Source organism: Sinohyriopsis cumingii, chromosome 8, assembly GCF_028554795.1.
Source record: "Sinohyriopsis cumingii isolate HCF-2022 chromosome 8, ASM2855479v2, whole genome shotgun sequence".
Taxonomy (NCBI): domain Eukaryota; kingdom Metazoa; phylum Mollusca; class Bivalvia; order Unionida; family Unionidae; genus Sinohyriopsis; species Sinohyriopsis cumingii.
The window spans coordinates 18,891,158-18,906,373 of NC_142968.1; the positions used below are offsets into that span (position 1 = coordinate 18,891,158).

Genomic DNA, 15,216 nt, shown 5'->3' on the forward strand with positions numbered 1-15,216 from the left:
ATATTGAAACAAAATATGTTACATGTATCTATTGCCATTCCTTACATTTAATTCAAAAAGATATTGCAGTGTGAACTAAACCATGCTTTTACCATTTTATTTATTATAATAAATGTTGTTAGATAATTAGTGTAAAGTAAAATGAGAATAAGATCCAAAATAGGAAAATTCCATGTTGCAGCTCCTTTCAGGTTAACCTAATATTCAAAACATGTTCATGTTTTCATGAGTCATGTGAACACATGGTTTTTGGAGGGTGGGGGACAGTGCCCCCTGTTCTTCGGATCCTGTGTACAACACTAACTTAAACTTCACATTCTATCAAACCAATGACTTGTATTTTTAATTTACAGTTGCTGTAGGTGACTTTTGGTTTTTAAAACTCAAATTTACCAAATTTAGCATTCACTCTTATTTCACACAAGTTTAATAAGTGTATAACCTACATTTGACTTCAATAACTTCATTTTTATGTGAATGCCTGATTTGCATATTAATATCCTATCATTCACCTATGTCACTTTCACTGTAAGCGATCTACAAGTTTAGTATATGGAAATGAATGGCTCACATTCCACTTATAAGTGAAGTACAGTATACTTCATTTATACTTGAAATGCCTAAGAAATGTCTAATTTGTACAAGAAAGGCCTAATTTGCATATGAAATGCCTAATCTGTATATGAAATGCCTAATTTATATATGAAATGCCTAAGTTTTTTTCCATATGGGATTAGCCAAATCCACTTCAAAGAAGCCTTTAAAATCTTAAATTCTTGCTGGGCATATAAAACTAGCATTGACAGAAAATTTTCTATTGTATATAGGAAAAACCAAGATGCTTTATACTAATAAAATCAAAGCAAAATTTTCCTCCTTTTTTGTGTATATTGATTGAATTGCTGCTGTTCTAAGGTTTATAATAAGAGTAATTGTGTCTTGCAGAGAACTACATTTCAAATTGAAGAATGCATCAATACAACTGTGCAAAGACTGCTCCGGTGGCCTAGTGGTTAAAGCGTCCGCCTCGGATGCAGGAATTCGTGGGTTCGATCCCTGTCAAGTCATACCAAAGACAAAAATGGTACTAACAGCTGCCTCGCTTGGCGCTCAGCATTAAGATGTTAGTGTTAGGACTGGTCAGCCTGGTGTCAGGATAATGTGACTGGGTGGGACATCATGCTACATGTCTGCGGCATGATGCCCCAGTGCTAGACATCACTATAAACTGTCACACTGCAGACATTGTAATGATATGACTGAAAAATTGTTAAAGCTACGTTAAAAATCCAAATTACACACATACACACACACACACACTATGCAAAGGCATATGTATTATGCTGGCATGTAAACATCTTCCATACCGGCAAATACATACAATAAGTACTCTGTACCTTTATAAAGTAATCACATTTTTTGCCAATAAATGCATGTAATACGCTACCTGAGAGGCACAACTTACAAGTGCCTGACTTTGATGACCCCTGTACATTACATTAGGATACTACTAATGACCAACCAATATGGCAGTCATATGTCAGGACTCAGCAGCTGCATGATAGTTTCTTCCCAGACTTCTACAAGAACAATTAGGTCAGCAAATTCTAAGCTAGGGAGGTGTGACAAACAATCTTTGTGGTTTCAAAACAAACAGTGGAGAGATAGAGGTCAGTACTGGTGATGTCCATCTGTCCTCTATTAGAACCAGCTTGAGGTGACAACAGAATAAAAGGAAGACCAACCCACAGGCAAGGTCATGACTCCCATAGTGCCACATCACAGAACAATTAAAGCAATAAGGGTTGCAGTAACCCTCAAACTGCTTACAAACCAATAAAGTCCTAGACAGGGGTCACTGATATAATTAACAGTCGAACTTTGATTTTAAAAAAAGATATGTAAATGAAATATTAAAGTGTTAAAGCCATTTGCTGTTTTTTTTTAAAGTTATTACACTTTTTCCCCAGCCATAAATACAATATTGTTTTTGGAATAAAAAAAGGTGGCAGATAAAATCCTTTACATTTTCTTAAATAACAGATAACAGAATTTAAAAATATCTGCAAGTTTTAAAAAAGTTTTACACTGCTAGTTGATCAAAAATCAGCCAACCAATTGTCCATGCACAAGCTTTTAAAAATGAAAAGGTTCTAAACATTTCAATAAAATAATTTATATAGGTATGTCTCAATCATATATTTCACTATATATTGGTAAAGAAAGGTCTAATTTTAGGATCTGTCAGTTTTTCAGTCTTTTTCTTCTTTTCATAAATGTATAGAAACTGCAAACACACATCTATATTAATGCACTTGGCGATAACTTTATTCAAAACGTACTGCAATATTAATGCACCTGGTACTTTTATTAACCCACCTGGTAGTAACTTAAATGCAAACATAGTGCAAGATTAACCCACCTGCTGCTAACTTAAGTACAAACATACTGCATTATTTAACCCACCAGGTGGTAACCAAAGTGGGTGTAGAATCTGGTATATCGTATCAACATAACGTAACAGGATCGTTCAAGTGAATGACTGGGAAAACATTTTACAGCCAGGAATTGTTCAAGGTGAAATAAATTGGAAATCAACAAGAAACAAGTGCATCAAAGTCATATCAGATTATTGAAAATATTGAATAAATTAAACTGGATCAACGGAAGCTATTCATAATCAAGTTCCTTTTTTATGATCAAAAGCCAAATATGCTATTTCCTGAAGCACATAAAAACTGATTATTGTTTTAATTCTTTTCTGTTCTTAATGTCATAGCAAATAATAAATCAAAATATTCTGAGAAAATATTTACACAATTACTTTGTATGAGCATTTTCTACTGAAATGATATGTTGTTTGAAATACTAAACATAAGCTGTCAAACTATATCAAGGGATGTAACCATAGTGTATAATCATCTCTTAACATCTGAACATTTACTTGTGTCCATTTACACAAATGTGACAGAATCTTTAAATGCTACATCAAGAGGCCAATGGAACTAAATTTAGAAAAGTGTATACTTTTAGAAACAAAACCCATTCTTTGTAACAGAGGGGTAGACAGAATGCCATAGGCTTTTGAGGGTTGGGGAATCAATGATCTTAAGATTTGTTAACAATGGGCATCATCAAGATCAGGTTTTATGTTTTATTAAATGGGTTTCACATAACACTGCAGAGATTATTTATCAGGACTAAGACAATATTTTGTCTCTTTCTTTCATCAAAATTTGTAAAATAATTTACAGATATGTTTATATTAATACTGGTTTTTGAAAAAACTCAAAAATTCAAAGGTGACTGTGCTCTAAGTCATAAACTGATAGCAAGGAAAATATTTAAGCCAATTTAGTGCACAGACTAATGTCAGCTAAAACTGAATGCTCACAAAACTATGTGATAAAGGAATGTCTAACCAGTCTGATCATTCTGAATGCTTGTAATGGGGAATACTGTTGCACCAAGCATGTAATACAAATGGATCTAAAGACCAAAACCATTGGATGTAAAGACAGACCTGTGTATGTTATACCAAAACCACTGGATCTAAAGACTGACTTTGTTTATGTCATATCAAAACCACTGAATGTAAAAACTGACTTGTGTATGTCATATCAAAACCACCAGATATAAGGACTGACTTGTGTATGTCATACCAAAACCACTGGATGTAAAGACTGAATTGTGTACGTCATACCAAAGCCAATGGATGTTGTTGTTGTAGTAGGGTTTAACGCCATTTTTCAGCACACGATAGGCTATACATGGCAGCCAGTATTAATGGTGGAGGAAGAACCCAGGAAAACCCCAGAGAGAACCACCAACCCATGAGAAGCTACTGGCAAGCTTTCTCACATACCCGCATTGGCTGAATCCGAGACTTGAACCCACGCAGACAGAGGTGAGATGGCAGTGATCCATAACTGAGAGCGTGTTAGACCACTTGGGGCCCTGCCAATGGATGTAAAGACTGACTTGTTTATGTCATACCAAAAAACACCAGATCTAAAGACTGACTTGTGTATGTCATATCAAAACCACTGGATCTAAAGACTGACCTGTGAATGTCATACCAAAACCACTGGATCTAAAGACTGACTTGTGTTATGTCATATCAAAACCACTGGATGTAGAGACTGACTTGTGTATGTCATATCAAAACCACTGGATGTAAAGACTGACTTGTGTATGTCATATCAAAACCACTGGATCTAAAGACAGACCTGTGTATGTCATATCAAAACCACTGGATCTAAAGACTGACTTGTGTTATGTCATATCAAAACCACTGGATCTAAAGACTGACTTGTGTATGTCATATCAAAACCAGCAGATCTAAAGACTGACTTGTCTATGTCATATCAAAACCAGCAGATATCAGGACTGACTTGTGTATGTCATATCAAAACCACCAGATATAAGGACTGACTTGTGTACGTCATATCAAAACCACCAGATCTAAAGACTGACTTGTAAATGGATATGTCAAAATTTTAGAAAAAGTCCACTGGGTACCCGACGATCCTAATGATCGGTTACTTGAATACCTACCTGATCAAACGGAAATTATATTAAATGTGAACCTGAACTGCTTTATTGTAAGTTCATACATGCCAACCCCCTTGAGAGGTATAAGTGTAATTACTACTAATATAAGTGACAAAAAAGATCAATCTGAGCATAAAAAGAGTGATCTATATTATACATTACATGCCATAATTACAGAAAACCATATGAAAAATGTACATTTACCCTGCTACTTACCTGCAGGTACTTATTCTTGTCACAAATCAGCTAAATCCATTTGGATTATTAGTATGAGAATACAGACACAAAACAAAATTATTTATACACAACATTCACTTTAATTAGTCTACATTATATGTTTAACTTTCGCACAAAGGTCATAAAGTCAAGTCCAAAAATTCTGAATGCTATATTATATTACTGTAGGATTCCTCTTTCAAAATTTGTAAAGTGCTATTGATTTGTCCTTTTCCTGATGCAACATGTTCTTCAATTTAACAAAATCCATCTCTTAACATTTTTCAGTCATAAACATCCACGAGTCACATCAATAAAGCCAGTTTCACCTGATAATATTTCACACCATGTGTTTTTCAATATAGTCTGGTATGCTATGTTGTGTATCAAACTATAAATAATCTGTGACAAAAGATTTCAAATTCAAGAAACCCATCTGTTTTCTTCGAAACATGACATGTACAGTGACTATAAATAGAAAATAAGGAACTGTTTGAGTAAATAGCCAAATGCTCACACACAGTGATGACATGAAGATCAGGAGACAAAGGTCTACGATGGATCAATGTCATGTGACACAAGCTTCAAACTGTACTCATTATTTTGTGTTTCGCTTGCTCCTGGTGTCACCAGCTAAAATCTTTGATCTGAACTCAGAAACATTTTTTTGTTGTTTTGTTTGGTTCTGTTTTTTTAACATGAACAGGTCAACACATGGACTTGGGGCTGTCGTAATATGGATGCAATACCAACTTGTGAAAAGATGGACTTGTGAATGTTATGTAAAAAATGAATACTAACAGGTTACCACGCCTATGACTGCTACTTTAAGGGAATGATCTAACATGTTGTCAATAACTTTATTTGGATATTCGATCACCTACATTATTATTCATGTGTTGTTGTTGTTTGGGGTTTAATGCCATGATTTTTCAGTGCAATATAGGCTACACAATGTAGACTTAGATCCATTGGCACATAATGTGCTGCCACTGATCTGTGCAGTTCACTCTAAATCATCCAAAAAAAGACAGGACAGATCATGATCTGCACTAAACCATCCTAATAAAAGACAGGACAGAGCGTGATCTGCACTAAATCATCCTAATAAAAGACAGGACAGATCCTGATCTGCAAGCACATTATGCACCAATGTTTTGCTGTTCCTATTAGTGTGAGCTGATCATATCTGGGAATTATGGTATTAAAACATGGCTATCTCCAATAATGATCCAGAGGGCAGCAGCAACTAACAGTCATACTGCTGAGAAGGGTAGTTAAAAATGTCTTTGTTGTGTGGTGTTTGTTCCATACTCACCTTGAGGAACATCAGCAATAGACCAACAGTTACATAATGGAGCAGTTTAGCTAAAAATATTGCTAACAGGTGGAGTGTGTCCAATACTCACCTGGAAGGATATCAGCACTTAAACACTGGAGGTAAACAAATCCACATGGTGATTGGCAAAAGCTGGGAAAGACTTGAAACTCTCAGTTGCTGACATGTTTACCTATGTTTGATTTGAACATCCATAATAGACATGAGAGGGTATACAGCATTATCTTTGTCAAACGAGCATCACTGTTACAACATTTTGCAGAAGTGGCATGTCTGTCACCTAGACCTATCTTGAGAGAATTACAATATCTACCAACACATGGGGAAAATAGGCTAACATGAAGCTACAATACTGTATCAAAATACTCCAAGAAATTTAAGGCTTCTAAGGCTCCACAAAAATGTGTTTGTTTCCTACTGTGCTAGTTTTAAATTAGGGTAGGCAGTTTTTATTAAATATTATATATATTTTTATATATAGTTAATTCGATTTTTTTGTGATTTCTTTTACATGGTGGAAAAAAGTGCTAGGTCGGCAATGAATAACTGAGATAACTGGTTGAACGGAAATGCACATTTTTTGTGTGTGCCTGATGCAGTAACACTTACCAGAATCTTGATTCTTCTCCAAAACAGTACTATTACAGAGACGCTGGTCACCAAAACCTACAAAAGATGGAAAAAGAAAAAAACATTATAATTAAAACCTGCATCTACTTTTATTAATTATACTGTATTTCTCCAATGATAAACCCAAACTTGCTGACAAGACAACAACCAACCTGAAAAGATCTTAGCAATTTTTTTTGTTAGGAAAGAAATGTTCCATGATAAGCCTATGTTATAATGAATTCCTACTTCCCATGACTTGTCATGGAAGAAATACTGTACACGTTCTTGACCCCACTTTTAAGCCATCTCTCAACTTGAGTATGTACTCAACAAATTTTCTTTTCCCATGAAAATTAAACTGAATTCTGTACTAAACTATTCACTTACTGGCCTTTTTTTTAAAACATCCTGGTTTTGAGATATGCAAAATTACATTTTTATAAATTGTCTTCGTTAAAATTTGAGCCCATAGTAAACGATGGAATTGTTTTACAACAAAGTGTCAGAATCTCCAAAGTGAGGTGCAAATATACACTATATTACCAGGCATACATTTGTATCAATTAATAACAAACCAATTACCATGGATAAAAATAAACATGGTGAAAACCCGAAAGCAGCAGCATCTGAATGTAAATTTACAAATCAACAGAACACAATTATCAGGCTGAAAATTGACATCAAGCATGCTTTCTTTAGCTATTTACAAATCTGAAACTGCTAGCTGTAAGTATGTTTAATTAATTTTTTTTGCCGAAATTGGAAATATGCTAGTGAACACTGTAATAGCCAGCTTTTTATAGTTCAAAACTGCAACTCTGTTCTATTATTTCCTTCCAAACTCCTGCATTTACTGCTTTATTTCTTATTCAAAATATGTCAATCATTTTAAAATAGTTTGGGGAATTTTATGACATTTCAAGATTAATCACCAGTTTCTTCAATCTAATCAATGACTGATCAATAATTGATTAATTTGTCCAAATAACTATGTGTAATGATTCATTGAGACATACATACTGTGATGATGTACTGTTCCGCACTGATATATGTACTACGGCCAGAGTATCACAATACACACTGGCATCATAATATACTGTACTGATATCTGTACTACGGCCAGAGTATCACAATACACACTGGCATCATAATATACTGTACTGATATCTGTACTACGGCCAGAGTATCACAATACGCATTGGCATAATAATATACTGTACTTATATCTGTACTACGGCCAGAGTATCACAATACACACTGGCATCATAATATACTGTACTGACATCTGAACTACGGCCGGAGTATCACAATACGCATTGGCATAATAATATACTGTACTTATATCTGGACTACGGCCAGAGTATCACAATACACACTGGCATCATAATATACTGTACTGATATCTGTACTATGGCCAGAGTATCACAATACACATTGGCATCTTGATATACTGTACTGATATCGGTACTATTGCTAGAATATCACAATACATATTAAATCATGATATATGTCTGATGACATACTGCACTTATATCTGTACTGTTTCTAGAATATCACATTACACATTGACTTCATGATATATACTGTGATGATATACTGTACTGATATCTGTACTATTGTCAGAATAACACAATACGTACTGGCATCATGATATACTGCACTGATATCTGTACTATTGCCATACTGCATGGCGAGTATGACAATTCAGCATTTGCAGGTAATGAATCACCATGCATTATGTATTACTTGCGAAACCAAAGCAAACTATGAAAATGTTAACGATTTTGGCACTGAACTTGTGTATTAATTAATAGCCATCTGCTAGATATTAGTCATCAGACTGGTTCCCTACTATGCAAAAGCAATCACCAGTCTCACTGGCAAAATATCAGAATAATTTTTTAGTTGAATATGGTTATAACAAATGATAACTGAGTCAAATGATAGTTTGTAGATTTGATGCTAACACAAAGGAACGGATGTTCTACTGGATAAAAAGAATTTCCAGGAATGTAGGTTCTTCCTTTTAACTGCTGAATGCTGAAACCAACTCTGATATTCTTCAGCTAAATCACAATTTTCAAATTAGCTGCTGTAGTGGACATGCTAGATGTAAACTGTTACAATTTTCATTAAGGAGAAAGAAGAGATCATTGGAATTCAGAAGTCTTTTGGTGGATACCAATGTTCATATAAACGTCCATTTAGTATGAGCAGTGTCAGCAAGACTGTCAAGATATCCATCGTGACAGCCATATGGGATTAAGATTGGCATCATTTTTATTTTGGACCAACTGGTTATGATGACATTATTGGTGAAAACCCATGCTGACATAACCATCCATTTGGAGGAGTTGCGACAATATTTTCAAGATGGCCACCATGGTGGCCATATAGAGGGTCATTTTGCATTTTTGACCAATTAGACACCATATGAACTCTTCTAATGAAAATCCAATGTTTTCATAATACATAGGGTTACTGAGTATGAAGGCTGGTGCTGAACTTATGTGACCTGTAACTGTCACATCATTTGTAGCAACAGGGATGTTAGAACTGTATAATCACCCCCCCCCCCCCATACAAGAAAGAGACAGAAAATAAATATGTGATTTTAAAGTGATTCTCATGAGAAACTATTATTTTATGCGCACCTTTGTCATGCAATGAAGCAACAATTTCCATTCGCTCAGTTGAATACCTTATGCTGTTCCAAATTCTGTTAGCATTAAATGACTGAAAATGGCATCCAAGGGAAATTTTTTTAAAATAGATCCAAAAACAAGCGAAATTATCTTTTGGACCATGTTTATGACAGACCAATGATAATAATATTGTTATTGAACCAGTGGAGCCTTCATGATCCAAAAATGAAGTAACAGTTACTCGTAAGATAAAACATAATTTGTGCAGCAATGGTTGAAAACAAAGCTGGCAACATTTTCAAAAAGTAGTCAAGTCAAGTGAAGAATGTGACAGTGAAGTCGTCTTTATGTTTTTGCCATATATGTACAGAGGCTAAAAAAACTCCATGACCAAATTTGCAAAAAATGAGAACTTTCAGAACAGTACACTGGCAGGGCATGCTGGATTGCCAGAACACAAACTGCTGATTGAAGATCCACAACACAAGGCAGATTTGAATGCAGGTTTATGAAAACATTCTTCCAAACAAGACATAGCAGTGAAAGTGCTACTTATGTGTGTACATTGGCTGAGTACAGAAGACATCCAATTTTTAAAATACAAATCTCTTCTTATTTTAATACACAACTGCTGAAGAAATTGATGCCATTTGCATGTTGAAAATTCTGCCAGTTTGACTGGGCTACTACCTGTTCAGAGTAACTGGAGAACCAAACAAATGTTGGTGAGGATAGTCTTATACGTGACCAGCAAAACTCGTCATTTGTGACAGCAATGGCAGATAAAAGCACTGACATAGCCAACAATAAATGCCTTGTCATTTATGCTCAGATTATTTCTGATGACATGAAACCATCAAGAACATTTTTAACAAATATAAAATGTTCAGATGCTTCTGGCAAGGGAATTGCCTTATTGGCTTTAGTCACATTATATAACAACATTTTTGTTGTATATTTAAATAACAATTTTTTTTAAACTACTGAAAACTGATCATCGGTTTGACTCGCTGTGTTTTGCCTTGATAAGTCAAATGACTTACATGAAGTCAGTTGTAGATAAAACACTGGCATTGGTAATAATTTGAGTAGCATTGGTAATAATTTCATTTTGGAACATCTAGACATCATAAGATGTCTTTTAGTGAACAGTATGTAGAAAAGGCATCAAGGTGCAGCCTGGAGAAAACAATGTATAATCTTGCGCAATGCACTTGCTCCCTGAACATGGATGCCTTCTATATATTGGGCATAATTACACAGTGCAGTTCTGAGTAATCAGTTTGGTCCAGATCTCCACCATTCTACTTGAAGATCCAACGACAGTTTATGAGTCATGTTCTGGTGATCTTTGAATTAATCAATGGAATTACAGCTTTCAGAAATCTTAAAGTGAATAAACATTTTTGGCACGCAATGATGTTCTTCATCCATGCTGTTCAGTTTCCCAAACACCAAGATATAAGACTTCATTTGATTAGCAGACAAAATTACGATTTCAAAATAATATAGGTCACCAGAACCTGACCCTAAGCAGTCACTGTCAGATCTTCACACAGGACAGTGGAGATGATTTTAATCAGATTGCATGATGGGATTCAGATATGGTGTTATCATATGATTAACCACCAGTTATCCCTAGTAGTAGTGACAGGACATAGATATGGTGTTATTTTCAGATACAATGTTATCATGTGGAATCCCTAGTAGTAGTGACAGGACATGGATATGGTGTTATTTTCAGATACAATGTTGTCATGTGGAATCCCTAGTAGTAGTGACAGGACATAGATATGGTGTTATTTTCAGATACAATGTTGTCATGTGGAATCCCTAGTAGTAGTGACAGGACATAGATATGGTGTTATTTTCAGATACAATCTTGTCATGTGGAATCCCTAGCAGTAGTTATGGGAATCAGATACAGTGTTATATTGTGATCAACATATATAATGTAAAAACATTCAAATTAGATCTTAAATCCCTCTTGGCAAACAAGACTCTGCTGGCCTGTGGTTAAAGCATCTGCCTCAGATGTGGGAGGTCGTGGGTTCAAACCCCAGCCGAGCCATACCAAAGACTTATAAAAATGGTACATGAAGCTGCCTCACTAGGTGCTCAGTGTTAAGAAGATAGTGTTAGGACTGGTCAGCCTAGTGCCAGAATAATGAAACTGGGTTGGACGTGATGCTACATGTGTGCGGCATGATGCTCCAGTGCTAGACATTACTATAAACTGCCACACTGCAGACATCGTAGCGATATGACTGAAAAATTGTTAAAGCTACTTTAAAAATCGAACTCACATACATATATGCACACACACACTTCTGCAAAAGAGAATTTATGATTCTTCCAAAACAAAAGTGTCCAAATCATAAGTAAAAGGTCAACCACTTGTATATTCCTATTTAAATATATCAATCTTATGATATATCCCCCTCCTTAATTTTTCAAAATGTACAGTAACCTTTATAATGAGGACATCTACCATATGATCAGATGGTTTCAAGTTCTACTCGCTACCTATCACCAATGATATCACATGCATTGAAATTACATCCAACAGTTTTAATCATGTACCTTCAATGAGAAAGGTAAATATTGTCATTCAGTGAATAAAAATGTATGCTGGTAAGTTACATTTTAATTTCCCATAAGCTTGTACATTACATTTTAATTCCCCTTAACATGGCACATTACATCGATTCCCCATATGCTGGTAAATTATATTCTGATTTCACTGTGCTGGTACATTATACTTTAATTCCCCATAAGCTGATACATGGTATTTTGATTCCCCATATGTAGGTACATTATTTTTTTATCCTCATAAGCTAGTACATTATATTATTATTCCCCAAATGTCATTACATTATATATCGATTCCCCACATACTGGTACAGTGTATTTTGATTTTCCCATATTCTGGTATATGTTATCTTGATATCCCCATATGTTAATAAATTACATTTTGATTCCCCACAAGCAGGAACATTATTTGTTTTATCCTCATAAGCAGGTACATTATACTGATTCCACTATGCTGGCACATTATATTTAAATCCTTCAAATGCTGGTACATTATATTTTGATATCCCCTATGGTGGTACATTATATTTTGATTATATACGCTGGCACATAGTATTTGGTAAAGATGGGTGTTTTTTTAAATAGTTCTGATACATCTTTAACACAGCATCCTGAAAGCATCAAAGATTGTGATGGCACATCTCCCAGCCACTATCCTGAAAATACATGAATATTTCACAAGTTTAAAACTGGCTGTAACCTAAATAAGCACATTCTCTTGGACTTGCTTGAAAGTTCTACAATTCTTTCACTAAATTTTAGTAACACTGGACATGGCAACTTGAAGATTTCTCAATCACTTCAGACTATTCTGGAATTTCGAAATATGCAAAATGATGGGCAGAAAACAAAAAAACATAAATGTATTGATAATGACCATTGATGTCAATAAAGCTACGAATTCACCTCAAAACGATCATGTATGATTTGATTCAATAATGATTTGGTGGTGATTCACACATACCTGAAAGTAGCTATCAATATGGTGTGAAATGGTTATCAATGAAAATCTGTGAAAGCCTCTATTTTATGAGATTAAAAAAAGAAAGATGGAGACACTGCAGTTGTAATGTTAATGCACATTTTCAAGTACTTCATGTGACAGAGAAATATAGCTGGTTTGCTAATCTTACTTTACTTATCTCAGCTTCACTGGCTCATCCCCGTTGTTTCAGTCATGGTGTCCATGCCATAGGAACTACTTTTCAAGGGAAGAAACCCTTGTTGTCTTCTACTGTGCCTTACAGAGTTGTTTTAAAATCAAACAGACATATAAGAAGAACTTCACTCATAAAGCAACTTAAAAGTCTCCATCTTTAATAACACATCGTACAAAATATTTGAGATGCACACACACACAAATTCACATGAAATCTAGATATCCAGTAGAGCTCATAAATGAAAGTGTACCACAAAACTGCCATGGCCATCAGTGCTGATCACATGAATGGACTGTTTGAATCCTCGCTGTTGGGCCATAACACGCTATCAACGTATTAATCACTTTATGGTTAAACAATATGTTGCACTTTTCTGTACGGGAAGGGGGTGAACAACATGGTAACATGAAGTGGGGATACATCTCTCTAAGATCGTGAACTAAATTTCGACTATTTCAAGTTTAGCAAGAGTCAGATAAGACAAGGACTGTAAGAAACACAAGCAATGAAAAACCAAGAATGTACGCTTACCACATATTTCCAAATAGGTGTCCTTTATCTACAAATGTTGAAAGAAGCAATGTCCCAGTAATTTTTGTGACCTGACCATATATTCAACCTTGCCCATGTAACCCATGTGGATGCACCTCATGGCCAAATGAGCAACGCAGTTTTACTGGCACCATTTGAGGCAAGAAAGCTTAGTCAATGGGAAGAAAAAAAAAGGCGGTGAAAGCAAAACTGCCAAAGTTGACTTCGAAACATATTACATAAACTCGAGCGTGAGAAAATATTTTTGTCAGAAACAAACAGAAAACACTTCCAGACACACACACTATGCACATCATTAAAAACAAAAATCCAAACTCTCTCAACAACTACCACAAATTTGCCGAAAACCAGAAATGTGTTATGTCAAACCTATTATCTTCAAACTAAACCTGCTCAAGCTGAATCAAACATAATAATGCAATTGCAAATGAAACCTGCACATTCCAATCGAAGTGGTTCATTCATTGGTCCACCAATTATTCCACACTAAGATTTCTCTGTAGTGTATCATCACACTAGTAATAACACAAATCATTTCCAGGACAGAAATATTAATTTCCAAGAAAATTATTAAGTAGAAAACTTTTTACATTGTTCAGCTACTTATTGTGTTTGAGGGGTATTTAAATACATGGTGGTAATTTTACAACCAACATCAATTACAAGAGGCCTCAGGTTGTAGAGTGGTCTAAATTGCTTGCCTTTACTGATCGTTGCAGTCTCACCTCTGTCTATATGGGAATGAGTCATGGCTCGGTCAATGTGGGTATGTGAGAAAGGTGCCAGTAGCTTCCAATGAGTCAGTGGTTCTTACCAAGGTTGTCCCTGGTTCTTCCACCACTAGTTATCCTGGCCGTCACATATAGCCTATTTTGTGCTGAAAATGGTGTTAAATCCCCAAACAAAAGCAACAATAACAATACTAGTATATCACATACCGTTTCATCTCTTCCAATGGAAAGGCGAGTTATATACGATAGTAACACAAATCTCTAAGTCTCTATAAATAGTCCAACACATATCAGTCATACTATAGTGATTCCAAATTAGAACTGATGAAAGTTAAAGTTGTAAAAAAATATTAATTACTCATTATTTTCATAGGACACCCATCAATTAAATGTTATAAAACATTAACAATATCAAATGTATTTATGCTTCTATGTTCTCATGCATAGAACTTGTTCACTGTCCTCATTAACATATCCTTGTAATGAGCATTGTTTACAAACAACAGCACATGACTTGAGAGGCTCATGGTACAGTACAGCACGTACAACATATAACCTTTTTCTCCTTTTTTTCCGAAGAGCAAAAATTAGCATGTAATTATACTTAGATAATTATTTAAATTTTCATGAAGTAATAAAGACCTGATGACCTATGAAGTAACAAAGACCTGATGACCTATGATGTAATAAAGACGTGATGACCTGTGAAGTAACAAAGACCTGATTACCTATGAAGTAACAAAGACCTGATTACCTATGAAGTAGTAAAGACCTGATGACCGATGAAGTAATAAAGACCTGATGACCTATGAAGT

The 15,216-nt window shown here is 35.0% G+C and overlaps 1 protein-coding gene across 1 annotated transcript in view; it reads right to left on the reverse strand.

Annotated features, from left to right (window-relative positions):
• LOC149793073 (uncharacterized) overlaps positions 1-15,216 on the reverse strand; it is an 80,577-nt gene that overhangs the window by 45,725 nt on the left and 19,636 nt on the right. The window contains exon 2 of the mRNA XM_089966971.1: positions 6,719-6,775. Coding sequence (XP_089823097.1) covers positions 6,719-6,775 — 57 coding nt within the window. The remainder of the gene's footprint in view (positions 1-6,718; positions 6,776-15,216) is intronic.